Source organism: Lygodium microphyllum, chromosome 17 (genome assembly GCF_053477565.2).
Source record: "Lygodium microphyllum isolate KBCC chromosome 17, Lygodium_microphyllum_v1.1.10, whole genome shotgun sequence".
Lineage (NCBI taxonomy): Eukaryota > Viridiplantae > Streptophyta > Polypodiopsida > Schizaeales > Lygodiaceae > Lygodium > Lygodium microphyllum.
This window is the reverse complement of record NC_141151.1, coordinates 19,557,850-19,575,639: the sequence shown is the minus strand read 5'-3', so window position 1 is coordinate 19,575,639 and position 17,790 is coordinate 19,557,850. Positions and strand designations below refer to the sequence as shown.

The following is a 17,790-nucleotide window of genomic DNA, read 5'->3' as shown; positions in this document are numbered from 1 at the left end:
AGAGCAATTAAACAGCTCAGGATCATGCCATGTTTTATGCTAACCAACACCATAGTCCTCAGGCGCTCCAAGAGGGCGTGTGGGTTTAGCTTAAAGTCCCAAAGGACTTGGATTCCATGACTACTGGCAAGTGCTATGAATTGTCTTTGATTACCAAGAAGATAAGTAGTGTATCCTATGAGTTGGATTTACCTTCAGATATCCACGTTCACCTTGTGTTTCACATGAGTCGTTTGAATGGGACAAGGTGAAGTAATTGTTTTGGTTGAGGAAGTCTCATAGCTTGAGGATATTGCTCGTTATATTCTACTTGGACTCGAATTGGTTCTTAACCATAGGACTAAATGATCTCGTTGGACTGTTTATCTTGAGTATTTGGTCAAGGGAAAAAACTGCTTGGAGGTGGAGGCTACTTAGGAGTCGGGACGTTCATTGAAGTGTCGTTTCTCTCACTTTGTCCGTGAGGGTATTGTTGAGCACAACAATCATTCATAAGGGGAGAAGTGTTACGTCCCTAGACATCCGGATGGATGCTAGTAGCATTGGTCACAATGGTCATGAAGTGACTTAGTGCGAATGCAGTAAGGGCACTTCAGGGTTAGGGTAGTTGAGTCATATTTATAGGACTCAAGGCCCTATTGTGCACATTCATTGTGTGATCACCACTTTTGGACTCTTGGTCTGTTGGCTGATGGATCCGTATACTAGGATGGTGTGGGTTGGTAATATGGGACACCAACCCTTGGGATGTTGTCATGACTTGGAGAGCTACTAGCTCCCAAGCTTGGGGGTGAGCCTGTTTGGCTCTGTGGCTAGGAGGTGAATTTGATGTCCTATCCCTTTAATTGTGCATATGGCTTGTGTCATGGCTTGTGTGCAGGTTAAATCCTAGGGGGGATGTTTCAATGGGACTCGTGCACCTTTTTCCATACTATTGCGAAGATGGTCTGGCATTATAGCCTACTAGATTGGTTTTTTACATAACCAATCACTTTTGTGATATACTTAGCTACTCTTTTCTCCCTTAAGAAAAAAAATACTTTTTTTTTGTTGCAAGTAAAATATGGTTGATTATATTACTCAAAAAACTAATTACAACAGAGTGCTCATGCTCAACAGACTAGCTGGAGCTAATGCAAAATCACAAATACATCATGTATACAAGCCTCTCAAGGCGGTTTGGGGGGGATGGGGGCAAGTAGCCATGGGGGGAGGGGGGGTATATCATCAATTGGGGCTGCTTGCCTGCATCACAAAAAATAGGTCCTGGCTGCTCCAAGTGTGCATGAAATGACAGGGGAGCTCTTGATGAGCCCTGGACTTGCCCTGCACCCTGTTCCCATCGGCCGTGGAGGGAGTGGATGATGGAGGTCTACAGCTCTATTAATGTCTCCTGTGCTAAAAGTCTCTCTCCGCAAAGCCTCCTGACACCGTGCCTTTTAGATATGCCATTTAGTAAGACTCCTTATGATCTCTCATACCTCTGAGCGGTCTGTTGTGGGCTCCAGTACTTGGCAGATGGGTAGAGCCTCCAGATCCACCATTGCGCACGACCCTGCCTCGATAGAGAATATCGTGTCCTGCATCCTGGCCTCGTACAGAAGGTTATGGCCCTGGCTGATTGCCTACCAATAGAAAGCTCTCCATGAGATACATCCAAGGCTGGGTGCTATACGGCGAAGGATGCGGCATGCTTCTCTCCACACGAGCTGCGCCTCCTCACAAGACCAAAGGCAGTGCTTTGGGGTTTCCAGAGGTTGCTGTGTGCAACACTTACAACCTCCCTCATTTTGCATCTGGATAAGCCAACTTCCCACCGCCAAGCCTCCATGTGCCACCAGCCATAAGAAATAGGACACCCTCCTCGGCCTCCAGCTATCCCATAGGCGGTGGCAAAAGGTCCGTCGGAAAGGCTCCATGATACTGTGCTTCGCTCAGTGCTTGCTGCGTGACGGCGTCCAATCCATATCCTCCTGCATCAGTACATGTTTGTTAATCTTGGCAGTGTAATCTAGGAACCTGGGTGGCTTCTTGGCAACCGCAGTGGCTGGCCATTGCCACTCTCTTGGATCCCACTCCAACTCATCAAGTGGTCTGCCCTCCCTCCTTTGTGTGCAACACTTACAACCTCCCTCCTTTTGCATCTGGGTAAGCCAACTTCCCCCTGCCAAACCTCCATGTGCCACCAGCCATAAGAAATAGGACACCCTCCTCGGCCTCCAGCTATCCCATAGGCGGCGCCAAAAGGTCCATTGGAAAGGCTCCATGATGCTGTGCTTCGCTCAGTGCTTGCTGCGTGACGGCGTCCAATCCATATCCTCCTGCATCAGTACATGTTTGTTAATCTTGGCAGTGTAATCTAGGAACCTGGGTGGCTTCTTGGCAACCGCAGTGGCTAGCCATTGCCACTCTCTTGGATCCCACTCCAACTCATCAAGTGGTCTGTCCTCCGAAATCCAAAGGCGCCACTCCGTGAGCTCCTTCCAGAAAACATAGGGGTCCAGTCGCCATGTCTTCCCTTGAAGGCCCACCACTCGAATCCTCCTCCATGAAAGGGCGGCTATCCCCTCATCTTGTTGCCCTCTGTCAAGGGCCAAACGTCCCTCCTCCTACACGGCGAAAAAAGTCCCCTGTGGGGCGTTGCCCACTCTACCTACACCACTTGTAGAGGGATGCGTGCTGGTGAAAACCTAGCTGCCATACCTCCTCGGGCTCAATCAGCTCTCGTATGGGGGGACCAAGCCACTCCAGAGGTATTGCTATGTCTATCTCCTTTCTCCCCAACTCTACTCTTGTCTGGCAACCTGATACATGCTGCAGCACCTCCTTGTCCGCCATCGTGTACACCTCCCGCCATGTCCTGATGGTACGAGCCCAGCTGGCCTCCCAACCAGCCCATTGGATGTGGGAGTGCTTGCCGATTTGTGCTCCTTCTTGATCTTTGACCTAGGGGTTCTAGATCACGGATTGACGGTCTATCTCCTCCTAGTAGCTTGGACGGCTCTGGATTAGGGCCTTATGGAGGCCTTGCCACACGGGAGTAAGTTGCATAGGAAAGGCGATCTGGGGGGGTTGATTTGGGCTGACGTGAAGATCCATCTTAGGGATGGCCTCCACTCACCGCCAAGCCTCAATCTACAGTCCTGAAGGCCCTGTTGCAATAAGACCTTCCAGGTCTGCCCGCCTGGTGTGAGGCCGCAGACAACTAGCTTGCCCAAGAGGGCCATATTCTGATACTATGGGTCTATGATCCCAAGCCCTCCCTTTGACCGATGCTGTATGATGGTCGCCCACACCACCTTGGCCCTAGAGTCCCTGGAATCATCTGATCCTGACCAAAGGAAGTTCCGCACTAAGTAGCGGAGGTGCACTACGCATGATGAGGAGAAGTAGCAACACGAGGCGATGTACCAGACCATCGCTAGGAGTACCTTGTTGACCACCAGGGCTCGGCTAGCTAGTGAGAGGCGAGCCATGCTCCAGTAGGTCAGTTTTCTCCCAATAGAATCAAGGATAGGAAGAAACTGCTGGGCAGGAGTGATGTCGAGTCCCACTTGGAACCCTAGGTATCGGACGGTTTGCCCTCTGCTCACCCATCTAAATCCCAGGTGGACGCCCCACTCCGTGCTAGAGTCCGGGTCTGCGAGGAAACCAACCGATCTTCACCAGTTGATTTTCGTTCCCACTGCAGAACAGAACAGGTTAAGAGCCAGCCTTACTTTCTCCATCATCAACTCATTGTCCTCTATGTAGAGTGCTGTGTCTCACCTGCATACTCTGAGTCCAACAACTCAGTCTCCTCTCTCATTGGAAGTTGGAGGCCGTGTAATCCGCTCACATGTGACTTGAGGAAGTGAGACATCACCTCTGCAAAGAGTAGAAACAGATATGGGGCTAGGGGGCACCCCTGTTGAATCAATCTCTCCAGCCGAAACTCCTTCCCTCGCCTTTCGACTATGAGAACCTTGTTGGTGGCCGATGTGTAAAGGGCGGAGACCTCGCGAATCCAAATCTGGGGGAATCTTAACCTCACCATGGTGTCGTCTAGGAAATCCCAGTCCACCCTATCATAAGCTTTCTTGAAGTCCAAGAGTAGTACGACCAGTCTTTGCCCATTGTGCTGAGCCTACTCTGTCGCCTCAAAGAAGGTAAATACATTGTCTAGGATGCTCCTATGCTGGACAAAGCCTGTTTATGTATCATGGATGATGTCTGGAAGTACGGGGCGTAGTCGCCTACCAATCATCTTTGCCAGTGCCTTATAGGCCACTGACAATAAGGTGATTGGTCTCCATTGGGAAAGCTCCAACTAGTCTCCCCCTTTGGGGAGAAGATTGATAAGCTTGCCGAAAGACTCCCTGGCATTTGTACTCAAGTGAAAATCTCCTGGAAGGCCATCAGTAGGGGGTCCTTTACCACTTCCCAGTAGGTGGTGAAGAAGGCCTTAGATAGGCCATTCTCCCTCGGGCGTTTCTGCCCATCCTGTGTATGGAAGGTCTCTTCGAGTTTCTTCTCTGTGAAGGGGGCCAGGAGGGAGCATCCCATCTCCTCTGTGACGAGGGATGGGATGTGATCCGAGACCTGCTGTCTACATCTCTGTCCTCTAGTTGGAGCTGTCTCCTGCTGGAAGAGGCGCGTGTAATAGTCAGTGGCAATCTCCATCACCTCATTTGGGCTAGAACGAGTCCTCCCATACTAATCCCGAAGGCTACGTATCTGCTCTCCTGCGGTGCGAGGCTAGTGCACCTGGAAGAACTCCCTGCACATCGTGTCCCCCTTCTGTGCCCAGAAGGTTGCTGAGGTTCAGATAGAGAACTCCGAGCGCCTGTCCTCTAGGCCAGCAATGGTTGCTCATGCGCGCACCTCCTGTGCGTGGAGGGTGGGATCCCCTGGTGTCTCCTATAATAATCTCTGTGTGGTTGCAAGGTCCCACCGGAGTGCTCTCTTCTCCTCCCAGCTCTGCTGCCTGGCCTGTATGGCTGCGTCTTGGCAGATTCTGCTCGATTCGACTAGGATGTCTACAACCTTCTCTGCTATCCAGTCCCTCTTGTCCCACTCTCTGGTCCAAATCTGCTCTATCTGTCTCATCACCTCCTCCATCCTATAGATCGAGTCAAGGATTCGACAAGATCGTGTGTCTAGGGTGGATGCTGGGGGATCGAGTGTCAAGAGAACCAAGCAATGATCCGACAACGTGGTGCCTACCAACTGCTCAATTTGGCCTCCACGAGAGCCTTTCCACTCTCCCACATAAAACTTGTTCAACCGCTATAGCAGGGCTCCACCTAGCCTCCTGTATCCCCAAGAGAAGTCCAATGAACTCTCCCTCCTGTGGAAGGTAGGGTCTCTCTCCACGCATCGCGTGCTCCTACTTCTAGCAGAAAGACCTCCCATGCCTCCTGGTCCTCCCCAGCCCATGCCCTGGTAGTTTATGCCTCTGCCCTGCTGGTCCTCCAAGGCCTCCAGGTTGTTGAAGTCTCCTCCAACGATCCAAGAGTCCACCTTTGGGAGTCCATCTGCGATCTCCACCCAAAACCTGCTGCGTGCCCTAACCTCCGTAGGGGCATAGACATTGAGGATTCCAAGGCACGAGTCCCCAACATCCAATGTGATCCATAGAACCCTCCCTGCCACTATTGTCTCGTGGTCTCGTACACAAGTGGTGAGACTTGGGCCAATAGATGTGCATACGTCTCCACTCTTGCCGTTGGCACCTATGGCATGCTCCCAGTAAGTGTGCAAGCTGCCCAGAAGTACCTTCCGAACCCACTGGGCCTGGGTGGGGGTGAGCTTGTGCTCCTGTAGAAGTAAGATGTCGATCCATCCGGCAAGGGCAGGTTGCAGCTCTTGCCGAACAATTAACTTCCTGGAATCACATGCCCCATTGTAGTGGAGACTATTTACATTCCAGGATGCAAGGTGTAAGCTCATGGGAAAACCTGTGATTGATCAAACATGCATCTGTTCGGTGTGGAGGCTGCTGATGAGGAGGAGAAGCTATGAGGCATGCAAGTACGCTTTGCTGCTGGTCTGGACGACGAGCTCTAGTTCCCCATGGTGGCCCTCGGCCGGACCATAGGGGTGATAGATGCTCCAGGTGGTACTATCAATGCATCTATCAACCATGCTGAGAGTCGTGACTCTGTATACTGGTAGAAACGGGCCGCTTGTGCCAGGGGCCACTCGATCACATCCCTCGGAGCTCTCCATTATGGAGGAGCTCGAAAGATAATGCTCAAGTGTGGGACCTCGGCACTAGCCCACCAGTTAATGTCTATCAGGTCAACTCTTCCTCTACTTGTGTAGCCGTCCACTCCCCTGAGTGAGAGGATTGAAGAAAAAAGGCGTAGTTTGATCCATTTGGTGGTGCTAGTAGATGGACCTTGCCTCTCCTTGACTTACGAACCACGAAGATCCCCACCTCTAGAGGTAGTGGGAACTCTCCGCACTCCGCAACTCTCAGGTAGGACCATGGGCCACTGCGGAAGAACTCCTATGGCAATAGTTGTGCCTATCTCGAGAAAGTGTAACGAGCGGTAGGGGCGGATGAGCTGGTGGCTGTATGGGAGGGGGGAGATTGTTGGTGCGAGGAGGATGTAGGTGTGTGTGGGTCATCACCTCCTGTGGGAGGGGGGGGATGGGTTTGGGGGGGGGGGGAATACCCATACCGGGTGCGGATCAAGGGGGGTGCTCGGTAGGGGAGGTGGTGGGGGGGGAGGAGGATTGAGGGATGGTGGGATGGACGGAGGTGCATGGCGGGTTTTGGGGGGGGGGGGGTCATGGGATGTTGGGGGGGGGGGTGTCGGGGTTGTGGGATCTTAGGTGAGGTAGTTTGTGGCGTGGGTGGTGGATGTGGGGGGCTGCGGTCCTACTGGGTGGGGCTGTTAAGAAATACCCTAACACAGAAACATAAACAGAAACTGTACGACAAAGCAAAGACTGATAAAATAATACAGTTAGGGTTAGGGTAACTTAGAGACAATGAACACAGTGAATAAATAAAGTGATATAACTACTGAATAATACGATGCTCATGCTGCAAACACACTAATGCAGTGAATGAATATTGAACCTCGAACTCCTGTATCTCAAGGATCAGGGCAGGGGTAATGAGCTTGAGAGTGTGTCGTACTTCGAATGGATCCCAAATCGCAGCAAGCCAGTCTCCGGATGTCGAATACTAGCAAACACAGCAGTGAGAAGCTGGATCTGATGCAGACAACAGTGAGGGGAGAGAAAGGCTAAAAACGTAGGCAGCAGGTAAGAGAAAGACTAAAAACGCAGGCAGGACAGCTTGTAGGAGAGAGAAAGACTAAAAACGTAGGCAACAGGTGAGAGAAAGACTAAAAACGCAGGTAGGGCAGCTTGCAGGAGAGAGAAAGATTGAAAATGTAGGCAGCAGGACTGTGATGATGTGGCAGGTTGTACGGCAGCAGGTCTGCACAGGAATAGCAGTCGCCTGACTGAAATCAGCCCCAAACTGGGTGAAGAGGGCTGGAAATCAGGCGCCAACTGATGGAGACAGCAATGGACAGCTTTGGCTGAGATGTCCTCCGCGAATGGGGTTCGGGCAGCAAGCTGAAACACCTGAAATCTACGAAAACGAGATTGAGGAAAGAGTAGAGGGCTGGCTGCCAATTTATAGAAAATTAGGGCTCTAGATCCTCTCCCACTTTACTCTCTCGATCTGCTCCCCATTTTAGGGTTTTGGCTAAAATAAGCCTAAAATAAACATGTTTTGGGACTGTTTAAGTGACTAAGTGCATTTCTTAGCACAACAGGGACTGTGGAGTGCTCTGCCAATGGGGCGTCGCTCGCCCATCTACTCCTTGTTGTCGAGGTTGGGTTTGAGGAGCTGGCTGCGTCCCCCCGTGCCGTCTTCCTCTCTGTTGCCTTTGGACTTGTTTGAAGCCGTGAGCATCCATCTGCGGGTCTGTCGATGGAGCCACCTTGGCTCCCAAACACGTGCACATTGCTGCCTGATGCCCAAAGTTGTGGTAGCGCAGGTATTGCCGTGGGTGCCCTGTCAGAATGACCTGCTACCTAAAGGAGTGCTCGCCCTCCTCAATCTCTAGGAACTGTGGGGTATTCTTGACCTCTTTCACTGCCACCCGTACCTTTGGGACTCTTGCTGTTGTCACTGTATCCGCGAATGACGCGGGAAGGACAGTGCCGAAGAGCCATCCAAAGTTTTCCACCAACTGGCGATACTCTACTGCCAGGCCGGGGAAAGAAGGGTGACCGGGTGTCGAAGAAACCTGTTGTGGAGTGCAAATGCCTCCACAGTAAAGCCACTGTACCAAGGTACCACCCCTTTGTAGACGCATATGGTGAACTGGCAAGTAACTCGCGAGCTGCGTCTGCCGAACTGAGCCTGAGACCATGAAGATCCCTTGGCCCATTAGGACCACCTCCACGATCTGCGTTGTGCCAATGTGTAGCGTGGAGTGAAGCCAGTCCCAAAGTTGGGCCCTGGCTGGGGAATGTTCTACTACATGACCATAAATTGCTGTTTCCTTTAGCTCTAGCTCCTTAGCTCGGACGGCTAAGAGCTGCTCCTCAAAGAGGACGACATGCAAGGTGTTTGATTGGGGGGCACTCGTTGAGTGCGTCGGCGTCTGACCAGAGGTTTCCATTGCCGACCCTTCTAAGGAAACTACCAATCACGTCGCGGTGCTACTTGAGGGGGAAAGTTGCTGCAGGAGAGGGAGCAACTGGAGGGTGGGGGGGAACAGAAAAACTTCTTAATAACACTCTGGAGAAAATCCCCGAAGGTAAAATACAAAGTAGAAGGGAGAAGGGACTTTGAAGACAGTGTCTACATACATTACAAAGACAAAGTAGAAGGATATTTGAAGACAATGCCCATACACATTACAAATACAATGGTTGCTTGAACAACCAATCTGGTGGGCTATAATGCTACTTAGCTACTCTTTATGGAGTTCCTTATACTTTTTATTTTACATGAAAGGGATTTTGTCCAAGGTGTTATTGATAGAAATTTTCTTTTCTCATAGAAAAACCAATAGTGGATTGTGGAGATGGATCAACCGCTGAAGTTGGCATCTTTGTAAAGCACATTTGCAACAAAAATGAGGAGTTTGCTAAGCATCAGCATGGCTTGATTTTTTATGAAGTCAGTGGTACTATTTCATGGTATGAAAGCAGTGTTTGAATCAATTTCACGGAAGTTAGCTTCATGGAGGAAAGGGCGTTTTTGTATTAAGGAGCTAATGATGACCTATTTATCAGTTGGGTTACCCTCTAATGAAGATGCATTTGGTGTTTCATGTAAGCCAGCCTGCAGAGTAGCATGGCCCTATTCCTATCACAACTCTGGATCACGAGGGGCTATAGTTACTAGATGTTGATAGTCTTCATGAGTTGTGGGTAGTAGAGCATGTGTTATTTTGCAAGTACAAGAAAGGAATATGGGAGCTTCAATACATGCTCAAGCTCAATGATTACCCCAATCATGGTTGGATGGCTCTCACATTAGGACTGTGTTGTGTTACATTTTCTTTTGGTATATGAGGAAGAGAGGCATCTGGGGACAACTGTACTGTTTTGGGGGGGGGGGTAAATTGTACTGGATGCTGTCCATATTGAAGTGGTCACCAGTTGGCCAAGACCAAGGAAGGGCCGATGACGTGGTGGACGTGTGAGACAGGTAGGTCCAACAATGGGCTCTTACTTCCTGAGCCATGTCTTTTTGCAATTGCCTTTTGTTTACAAGGAGGCTATGCATCTGGGGATTTTTAATACTACCAACCATGGATTGCGAGATAGCAAAAATGTGGTGAACTCATCAGGTGGAACTGTGGTTTCCAAGTGGTTCTTTGCTTGTTTGATGCTAATGTTTCTGTTCTAATGCAGTACTTACCCATGAGTTGATAGTTTAATATTGTAGTGCACATCTAGCTTCTTTACATTTAAGCAAATTGAGTGCTGATTTTTCATTACTGAAAGAATTATCCAAAGAACATGCCATTAAAGATTGACTTCTGTCACCAGATTATTTTGTGGGTACAACAAGATGCTGCGCATTTTTGAAACAGCTCGACCTGGACGTGAATATGAGCAACATTCTACTATTACTAGTCATAAAGATGGGCAAACAGGTGCGCTATGGTTATTGTTCCTAGTTTTGTTGTTCTTTGGATGGCTTGGAGGTGTCTCTTTAATGCTTTCATACTTTTGAATATATATTAGTAGTCTTTGATTGTTTGGGATTGATTGAAATCACAGCTATATAAAAGAGCGGACGGCGATGGAAAACAGGGACTGGGATCAGCACAAGTGGGATGTCCAAATGTAGAGGGTGGAAATAGTGATGGTATAATATAGAATAGTATTGTTGGGGATCGACTGAAATCATAGTCACGGGGATTGGTGGAAGCATATGGGATGCCCAAATGCAGAGGATGGAAATAAGTTGTGGAATAGTATAAAATAGTATATTTTATTAATATGAGATTCAGTTTTTGCTTTAGGTGATCAATGCATAAAAACATATCTTCCTCTCACACACACACACACACACACACACACACACACACACACATGTCAAAAGATGATATACCAGCGAGACAGTAGGGTTTGTGGGAGGAACACAGAGTGAACTCAGCAAACATGGAGAAGAGAAGAGAAGAGAAGAGAAGAGAAGAGAAGAGAAGAGAGAAGAAACTTTGATGAATGGAATGATGAAGTTTTGAATCATGGAGTGAATGTGATACAAGGGAACAAGGGTGCTGTAGCACAAGGAAGATGATGAAGATAGCCACGAACTACGAACCGCAATGTCCTCTTGAAGGGGTGTGAGGGCAGTGGAGAGGCTGAAGAGAAGAGGTGACAGACGAAATGAATCAGCCATAAGGAATGAATGAGAAAGTGGCCTATAAATAGGCATAGTCAGTCTAGGATGTCGCCCCTTTTTGGGGCTACAAACCCTAAACACAAAATGTAGAAACCCAAAAACGCAAACTACGGGTAAAGGGTTTCTCAACACCCCCTCTCAAGCCCAAAAAGGGGAACAAGAGAAGAGTGAGATGGAGATGCAATGCTACATGATGAAGAATGCTCATGCAACAGTGCCACTTTGACAGTGTTTTGTGTGGGGAAATTGTTCACTTACCCAAGCATCCTAGTACAAAGAGGAAATGACTGCTCAAAGGAGGGCCACTCCTTGAAAGTGAAAGGTGGTGGTGTGTGAAAAACTTCATGGCACATAGGGTCCCTCTCTGAATCAGAAGAAGTAGGAGCCCCCTCTAAAGCCAAAGAAGAACTAGAAGCCCCCACTGAGAGCGAAGTATGAAAATCCCCCTCTGAATCCCAGTTTGAGAGAGAAAGAAAATCTAGGCACTCACGGCTCACGGACTGCGAAGCATCTAACGACGAAGGAAGTGTCGTTGGATATGCCGAAGAAGGAATCTGGGATGCGGAAGAAGAAGCTGGAAAGCACCCAGAAGTGGCCTCTCGAACCTGAGTGGAAGAGGGTGGAGAAGGAGGAGGCTCAGGATGAGCCAAGGCTGGAGAACAGTCACGGGCTCTTAGGAGAGTGGACTGTGGAGGAGATATGGGCCGTGGAAGCCACTATACCCAGAAGTGGGTGGGAGAAACCTCTACGCAATGGGGTGGTCTCTAGGAGGGCTTATTGCCTTGGAAGGTCTTAGAGCCTCCGTGTGCTCAAAAGACTTAGTGCGCATCGGGTGCGGCTTATTGCCTTGAGTATGATACTTTGATGGTCGATGCAAAACGATCTTTGTGGCCCAGAAAGGAGAGATGGCACAAGGAGTGCCTGGTGGAAGACGTATATACTCCGGAGGGGTGGGGAGCAGATGTTGATGTTGACAGTCATCGGTGGAATGATCGTTCTTGTTGCAGTAGTAGCACCTAGTAGTTTGGTCATCTGTTGGTAAAGAAGCCATGGATACCAGTGTGCCTTGCTGAAGAAGGAAGAGGTGGAAGAGGTCACCCACGAACCACGAACACAATGTCCGTCTCAAGGGGTGTGAAGGCAATGTGAAGCACGAACCACAATTTTCGTTGCAAGGGGTGGGAGGGCAATGGAAGGGCTGGAAGTGAGTTGCCAGTGAGAGGAGGATGCTACCAACAGTGAGAGGTTGCAACCAGTAGAAAAACGCAGGTGAGGAGAGAGAAAGACTAAAAACGCAGGAAAAAACAGCAGCAGCAGTCAATATACTGAAATCAGCTCCGAACAATGTGTGATAGGTTGGAAACATGTGCCAGGTTGTTGTAGAAAGCAATGGCTAGCTTGGACCGCAATGTCCTCCGCATTTGGGGTGTGGGCAGCAAGCTGAAATGCTTGAAATCTGCAATCTAAATCTGCAAAAACGAGATTGTTTTCTGAATGGAGAGTGATCAGCAACAATCGCTTTGTTTTAAAGACCTGCAAGTTGCGGGTGGAAGGCTGGAAACAGGCTCCAGACTATAGATGACAGCAAGGGACAGCTGAGATTGCGATGTCCTCCGCGAAAGGGGTGTGGGCAGCAAGTTGAAAACACCTGAAACCTGCAAAAACGAGATTTTCATGTAGCAGAAGAAGAAGAGAAGTGGATGCCGAATCCGCCACTGGTCTATGCTGTCATTGGAGTGGAGGATCTTTGCCACTGTTTCAGCAAATCCAACTTTGATACCATGTCAAAATTGACGTACCAGCGAGACAGTAGGGTTTGCAGGGAGGAACACGGAGTGAACTCGACAAACATGGAGAAGGAAAGAGAAGAGAGAAGAAATTCTGATGAATGGAATGATGAAGTTCTGAATCATGGAGGGAACATGATACAAGGGAACACGGGTGTCGTAGCACAAGGAAGATGATGAAGACAGCCACGAACCTCGAACTGCAATGTCCTCCTGAAGGGGTGTGAGGGCACTGGAGAGGCTGGAGAGAAGAGGCGACATACTGAATGAATCAGCCGTAAGGAATGAAGGAGAGAGTGGCCTATAAATAGGCACAGTTAGTCTAGGATGGTGCCCCTTTTTGGGGCTGCAAACCCTAAATGCAAAATGCAGAAATGCAAAAACACAAACTGCGGGCGAAGGGTTTCTTAACAACACACACACACACCGGCATGCATATGCACACGTGGATGCAGGCACGCACGCGTGCGTGCACACACAATGGCCCACATACAGTTTTTCCTCCCAGTTTTAATATGGAAAAACTTAGATAATTCAGCTTTATGTCTATGGTTGCTGAATCTTTTGGAAAACTTTCAAGGGTAAAAACTCGTTAGTTGACAAGTCACAAGTTCAGCATGTCCATATCAAAAGACATGATTTAAGGAGGAGTTTAGATTGTGATGTCAACAAACAAAGTTAGCAAGCAACAATCTTAGCGCCAAATCTTTGCCAAGCAATGAATGAAGCATGCAACAAACTCCAACATCTACCCTACAGAACACACACACACACACACACACACACACACACACACACACAGACTTGTGTGCACGAGGTCCAGGGCATAAACATAAAATACCCTAGAGGGTGTGATCTCTTAGGGTAACTTGCGACATCCTTAGATGGATGCTAGATCGCTACACGTCACTCTTTTCTCCTCCCACCACTGCTGCTTTGTTCCCAAAGCTGCCTCGTGGAAAACCCTAACCCAGGCATTCTCTTCAGCTTGCAAAAGTACAGCAAAGTAATATTTTGAGCCATTTTACTTGCCTTAGACAGGACTATTGTCTCTTTCATAAGTAGATATACTGTCTACATGTCTCTAGTCTTCTCTATGAGTGGGTGCTCTCTCTTTTCTCTTACCAGTTTCTTTTGCTGCTGCCTGGATCATCATGCGTCACTTTACAGCATTGTCTTCCATCTGAGTCACCAATCATCTGCTTAACTCCATCATTAGCAATGAAGTTTTCATGTCAATTTGTGTTATCTACGCCGCCTCTTTATGTCCCCATTCATAGGCGCTCGCTAATATAACTGCTTCACAGTAGGATAGTCATGTCTTTATGTTGATGGACATGCCTCTAGGAAGTATATCATTATGATCGAATTTAATAAACACACTTGGAAAGATCCACATTGTTTTTAGTCATAAAGCACATTTCACAAGTTATTTTCTCACATGTTAAGCTTTATTCTTAGAGTGGGCTTCATATCATTGATGAGGTTAGGTACATTTATGAAGAAATTAAATATGTATGTGCAGGGATAATTTCATGTATTGCTTTTAATCCTTGCAATACTGGAGTTCTAGCAGCCGGTTCTTATGATAGAACCACTGCCCTGTACACTGAGGATAATGCTGAGATGCTACTTGTTTTACATGGTCAGGAGGGTGGTGTTACACAGGTATTACTGCGTATAAAAGTTTCCTGGATAAAAATTATGAAAATATCTCTCCTAAAAAGAAAAAAGGGAGAAACAAATAATGAAATGGTAAAGCATTTCAAATAAGCATGATTAATCAGTTTTGGAATCAAGATGTCTAATTCACTTTCTTTTGATTGAATCTGTAGGTTCAATTTTCAAAAGACGGAAACTACCTTTACACTGGAGGTCGAAAGGTAATCAAAAGCAAATTTGCTAAGTCTGTACATATCTGGTAATGGATACTACTGATGGTCTAGCTTGCTATTCATGGATGAACTTGGTCCTAGCTTAATGGTTAATGAGCTATGCAAATTAACCCTTGAATTGGAGGTAGAAAGCAAAATAGAAAGGATTCTATGGTGAGTGATCATAAATAGAACTAAGCGTGAATAAGCTGTCCTATCCTGTATGGGCTGCAATGATAGAGCCATTGGCAATCGATAATAGGGCTCTTAGATGCATGAGATGATAATGTTCGTAGAAGTCCATATTTGAGTGATACACCCATTTCATTTGGTAATACCATATTCAACAAAGCGAAGAAAGAAGACAATGCATAAACCTGTGGGGTACCTTGATGGGCTTTCACAAATATGTCTAAGGTATATGAATATATACATCTATACGTTTGCAGATCTTTGTTGTGTGTGTGTGTGTTGCGGGGGGGGGGGGGGGGGGGGGGGTTTATGAAAAGCTCTAAGCTGATATTCTCCAAAGAAGTAGGGGCCTCTTGATATACTTAATATCAGGTATAATGTCTTGGCTGGAGAAGCTACTTCGCTAATTGTTTATTTGAGCAGAAACAACCTTGGGCAATCATGTTATCTGCCATGTGTTAACATGAGGACTACTGCATGCAGACATTGGATTACAGGTCACTGGGAACTGATGTGTATATTTACATACCTACATGTTGTTATTTATGTATATCCATCTATCTAAGGATGCACATATGTGACGTACCCCGCCCCTAGCCTAGCCACGGCAGAGGACATTTGGTAGTCGCTCGGATGCCTCTCCTGAGTAGCACCCTCCGGAATCCTCACAGCATTGACGGACTTAGCTAGTTAGGCCACTTAGTAAAACATACGGCCTCGAACCACTAGGATCGACCTGAGGGACCTATGACCTAATAGTCTCAATCACCATTCTAGCGCTCAAAATTGAAGATCACTCTGTCAAGGGTAAGAGTGGACTAATCACCACACTTGGTTCAAAGAGAGTGAGAGACAAGGAGCGAGCTCGGCCCCTTTGCCCATAAGCCAAAATCTGAGCTCTAGCCCCCTAAAATGGCACGTAGTTAGGATTTATGACACTCACCCTAGGAAGTCAACGTTCGGCTTTGTTCTTATATCCTTCATTGGAAAGCACCTGACAAATTGTGTCTACCCATCCATTGGATAGTATCATTGTAATGACCATTCCCTCGCTTTCCACACACACATTTGGGTATGTTTAATTATTTTATTAAGTTTATGTGCGAAACATATATAAATCGCTTCCTTAATTAGCCCTTTAAACAATGTTCATTTCACACCTTTAATCATGACACAAAAACAGTGAAAACAATATCTTTCAAACAGGGTTATAACAATGTTCATTGAATTAGTCTCCAATTGATATTGTTGGGTTTCTTTAGCCCATCCGAGTTTTCTCCTTCCTCTGATATCCTGCCATTGAATGCTTTGACTCTAACCTAGGTTGAACACACCGTGTGGTTCCCTCTTTGAATTAGAGTCGCTTTGGTGCTCATTACCATCCACCATGATGGTCGAGGATTTCTTTGTTTATCAAAGGACCAGTCAATAGTATTAAATGATTAGATCTCACTAGTTCTCGTATTTCCATAAGGGTTGAACCTTCCTTGAACGTTTGACCTTTCGTCTAGGAGGTGGCCTACACTCTAGACAATTAATAAACTAGCGGAGTGGAAGCTATGATGGCAAGAATCAAGGGAGAGTACATGCCGACAATAATTTCACCTTATCCACATTCATGTTTCATCTCTTCAATCAGAAACGAAACCAGGCATATCTAGGCACAAACATCTTTACCAAACAATAATTTCGTCTCAATATCAAGCTATGAGCATCACTTTCCAACTAGTGGTTCGTTTAAAACAATCACCTTTAATCACAATGTTCCATGCAGCATATTAGCAACACTTAGTCCATGATTTAAAAAAACTTTATTGCACTGACGCATGCTTACATAAGAACATGTCTAGGCCATAGAAAAGATTATTGTCTTTATTATAGCGCGCCCATTCGTATGCAGGGTGGGTATCTACAATCCGACAATATTGCATAATCCGTATCTTAAATAACATCACACCCATTCTTCATTTTACCTTTTTACAATCTAGTTGAACCATCATACTCATTTATCAACGAATCCTAGTTCCTAAGCATTTCTTACTGTCCTTTATTACTAGCAATAAAATTTTAAGTGATTATTTAAATAAATAACACAGGAGAAGGACTTGGAATTTATATTGACGTGCCTTTGATCGAGTCACATTGTCTATGCGCTTCCATACTTGCAGCATATTGTGGGGATGAAATGGGAGAGATAAAAGAGAAGAAAGAGATAAAATGTCGAAGCTTGACATGTGAGTTAGAGCTCAATGCATCTTCATTCCTCTGGGTTTGTTCCAACACAGTCTTCATTTGTCTCTCTTTTGTTTCATGTGCACGTGCTCGGGCGCTAACCTACGCTCATAGAGGATTGTCGGTGATCCACAGTACGACACCAGGGAACTTTTTACTCGTAAGGTCCCCGTTACATTATTTATTATTTTGTATATTTATATTACACAATTTAGTCACTTACCATACTTTGCATCTTTTGGGTGTGAATGCACCTTAACAACCCTAAGGTCTAAGGATTGTACTTTGTACTTTTGCTTACGTACTTGGGATTTTGGATCGTGTGTCAAGCTGTGTCTTCACTCTCTCGAGTCTCGACTATCTATTGTGTACTTTTAGCTAAGAGCTTGCATCTCAAATCTTACATTTTGGATAATGAGTTCCTTATAAAAATTGATCATCAAAGTTTAAAGTATCTTAAGACTCGAAAGCATTTGTAGGAGAAATATGTAAGATGGAAAAATTTATAGTCTATGTTTTATTTTCAAATTATGTACACTTTGGGAAAACATAATGTAGTTTCTGATGCACTTTCTAGGGTGCCTCGCATTACAACTATTACAGTGGCTCATCATGAAGATTTCTAAGTAATGAATAATACTTATGACCAAGATATTGATTTTGTAGCAGTTTAAATTTTTTTTGATCAAGGAGGTTCTCATCTAGATTATTTCATCAAAGATGGTTATATTCTCATGAATAATTGTTTGTGTCACTCTTTTTATTTAATTGAAAACATCCATAAGGAAATCTCCAAATGAGATAATACATGGTAAAACGATTTCTT

General features: G+C 46.5%; 1 protein-coding gene across 6 annotated transcripts in view; it reads left to right on the top strand.

Moving 5' to 3' along the window:
* The window catches only part of LOC148021647 (Transducin/WD40 repeat-like superfamily protein), a 130,483-nt gene that overhangs the window by 83,177 nt on the left and 29,516 nt on the right, over nucleotides 1–17,790 (top strand). For all 6 annotated transcript variants that reach the window (XM_087697113.1, XM_087697114.1, XM_087697118.1 and 3 more), the window contains 3 exons: nucleotides 10,018–10,124; nucleotides 14,192–14,334; nucleotides 14,502–14,549. In XM_087697113.1, coding sequence (XP_087553239.1) covers nucleotides 10,018–10,124; nucleotides 14,192–14,334; nucleotides 14,502–14,549 — 298 coding nt within the window. The remainder of the gene's footprint in view (nucleotides 1–10,017; nucleotides 10,125–14,191; nucleotides 14,335–14,501; nucleotides 14,550–17,790) is intronic.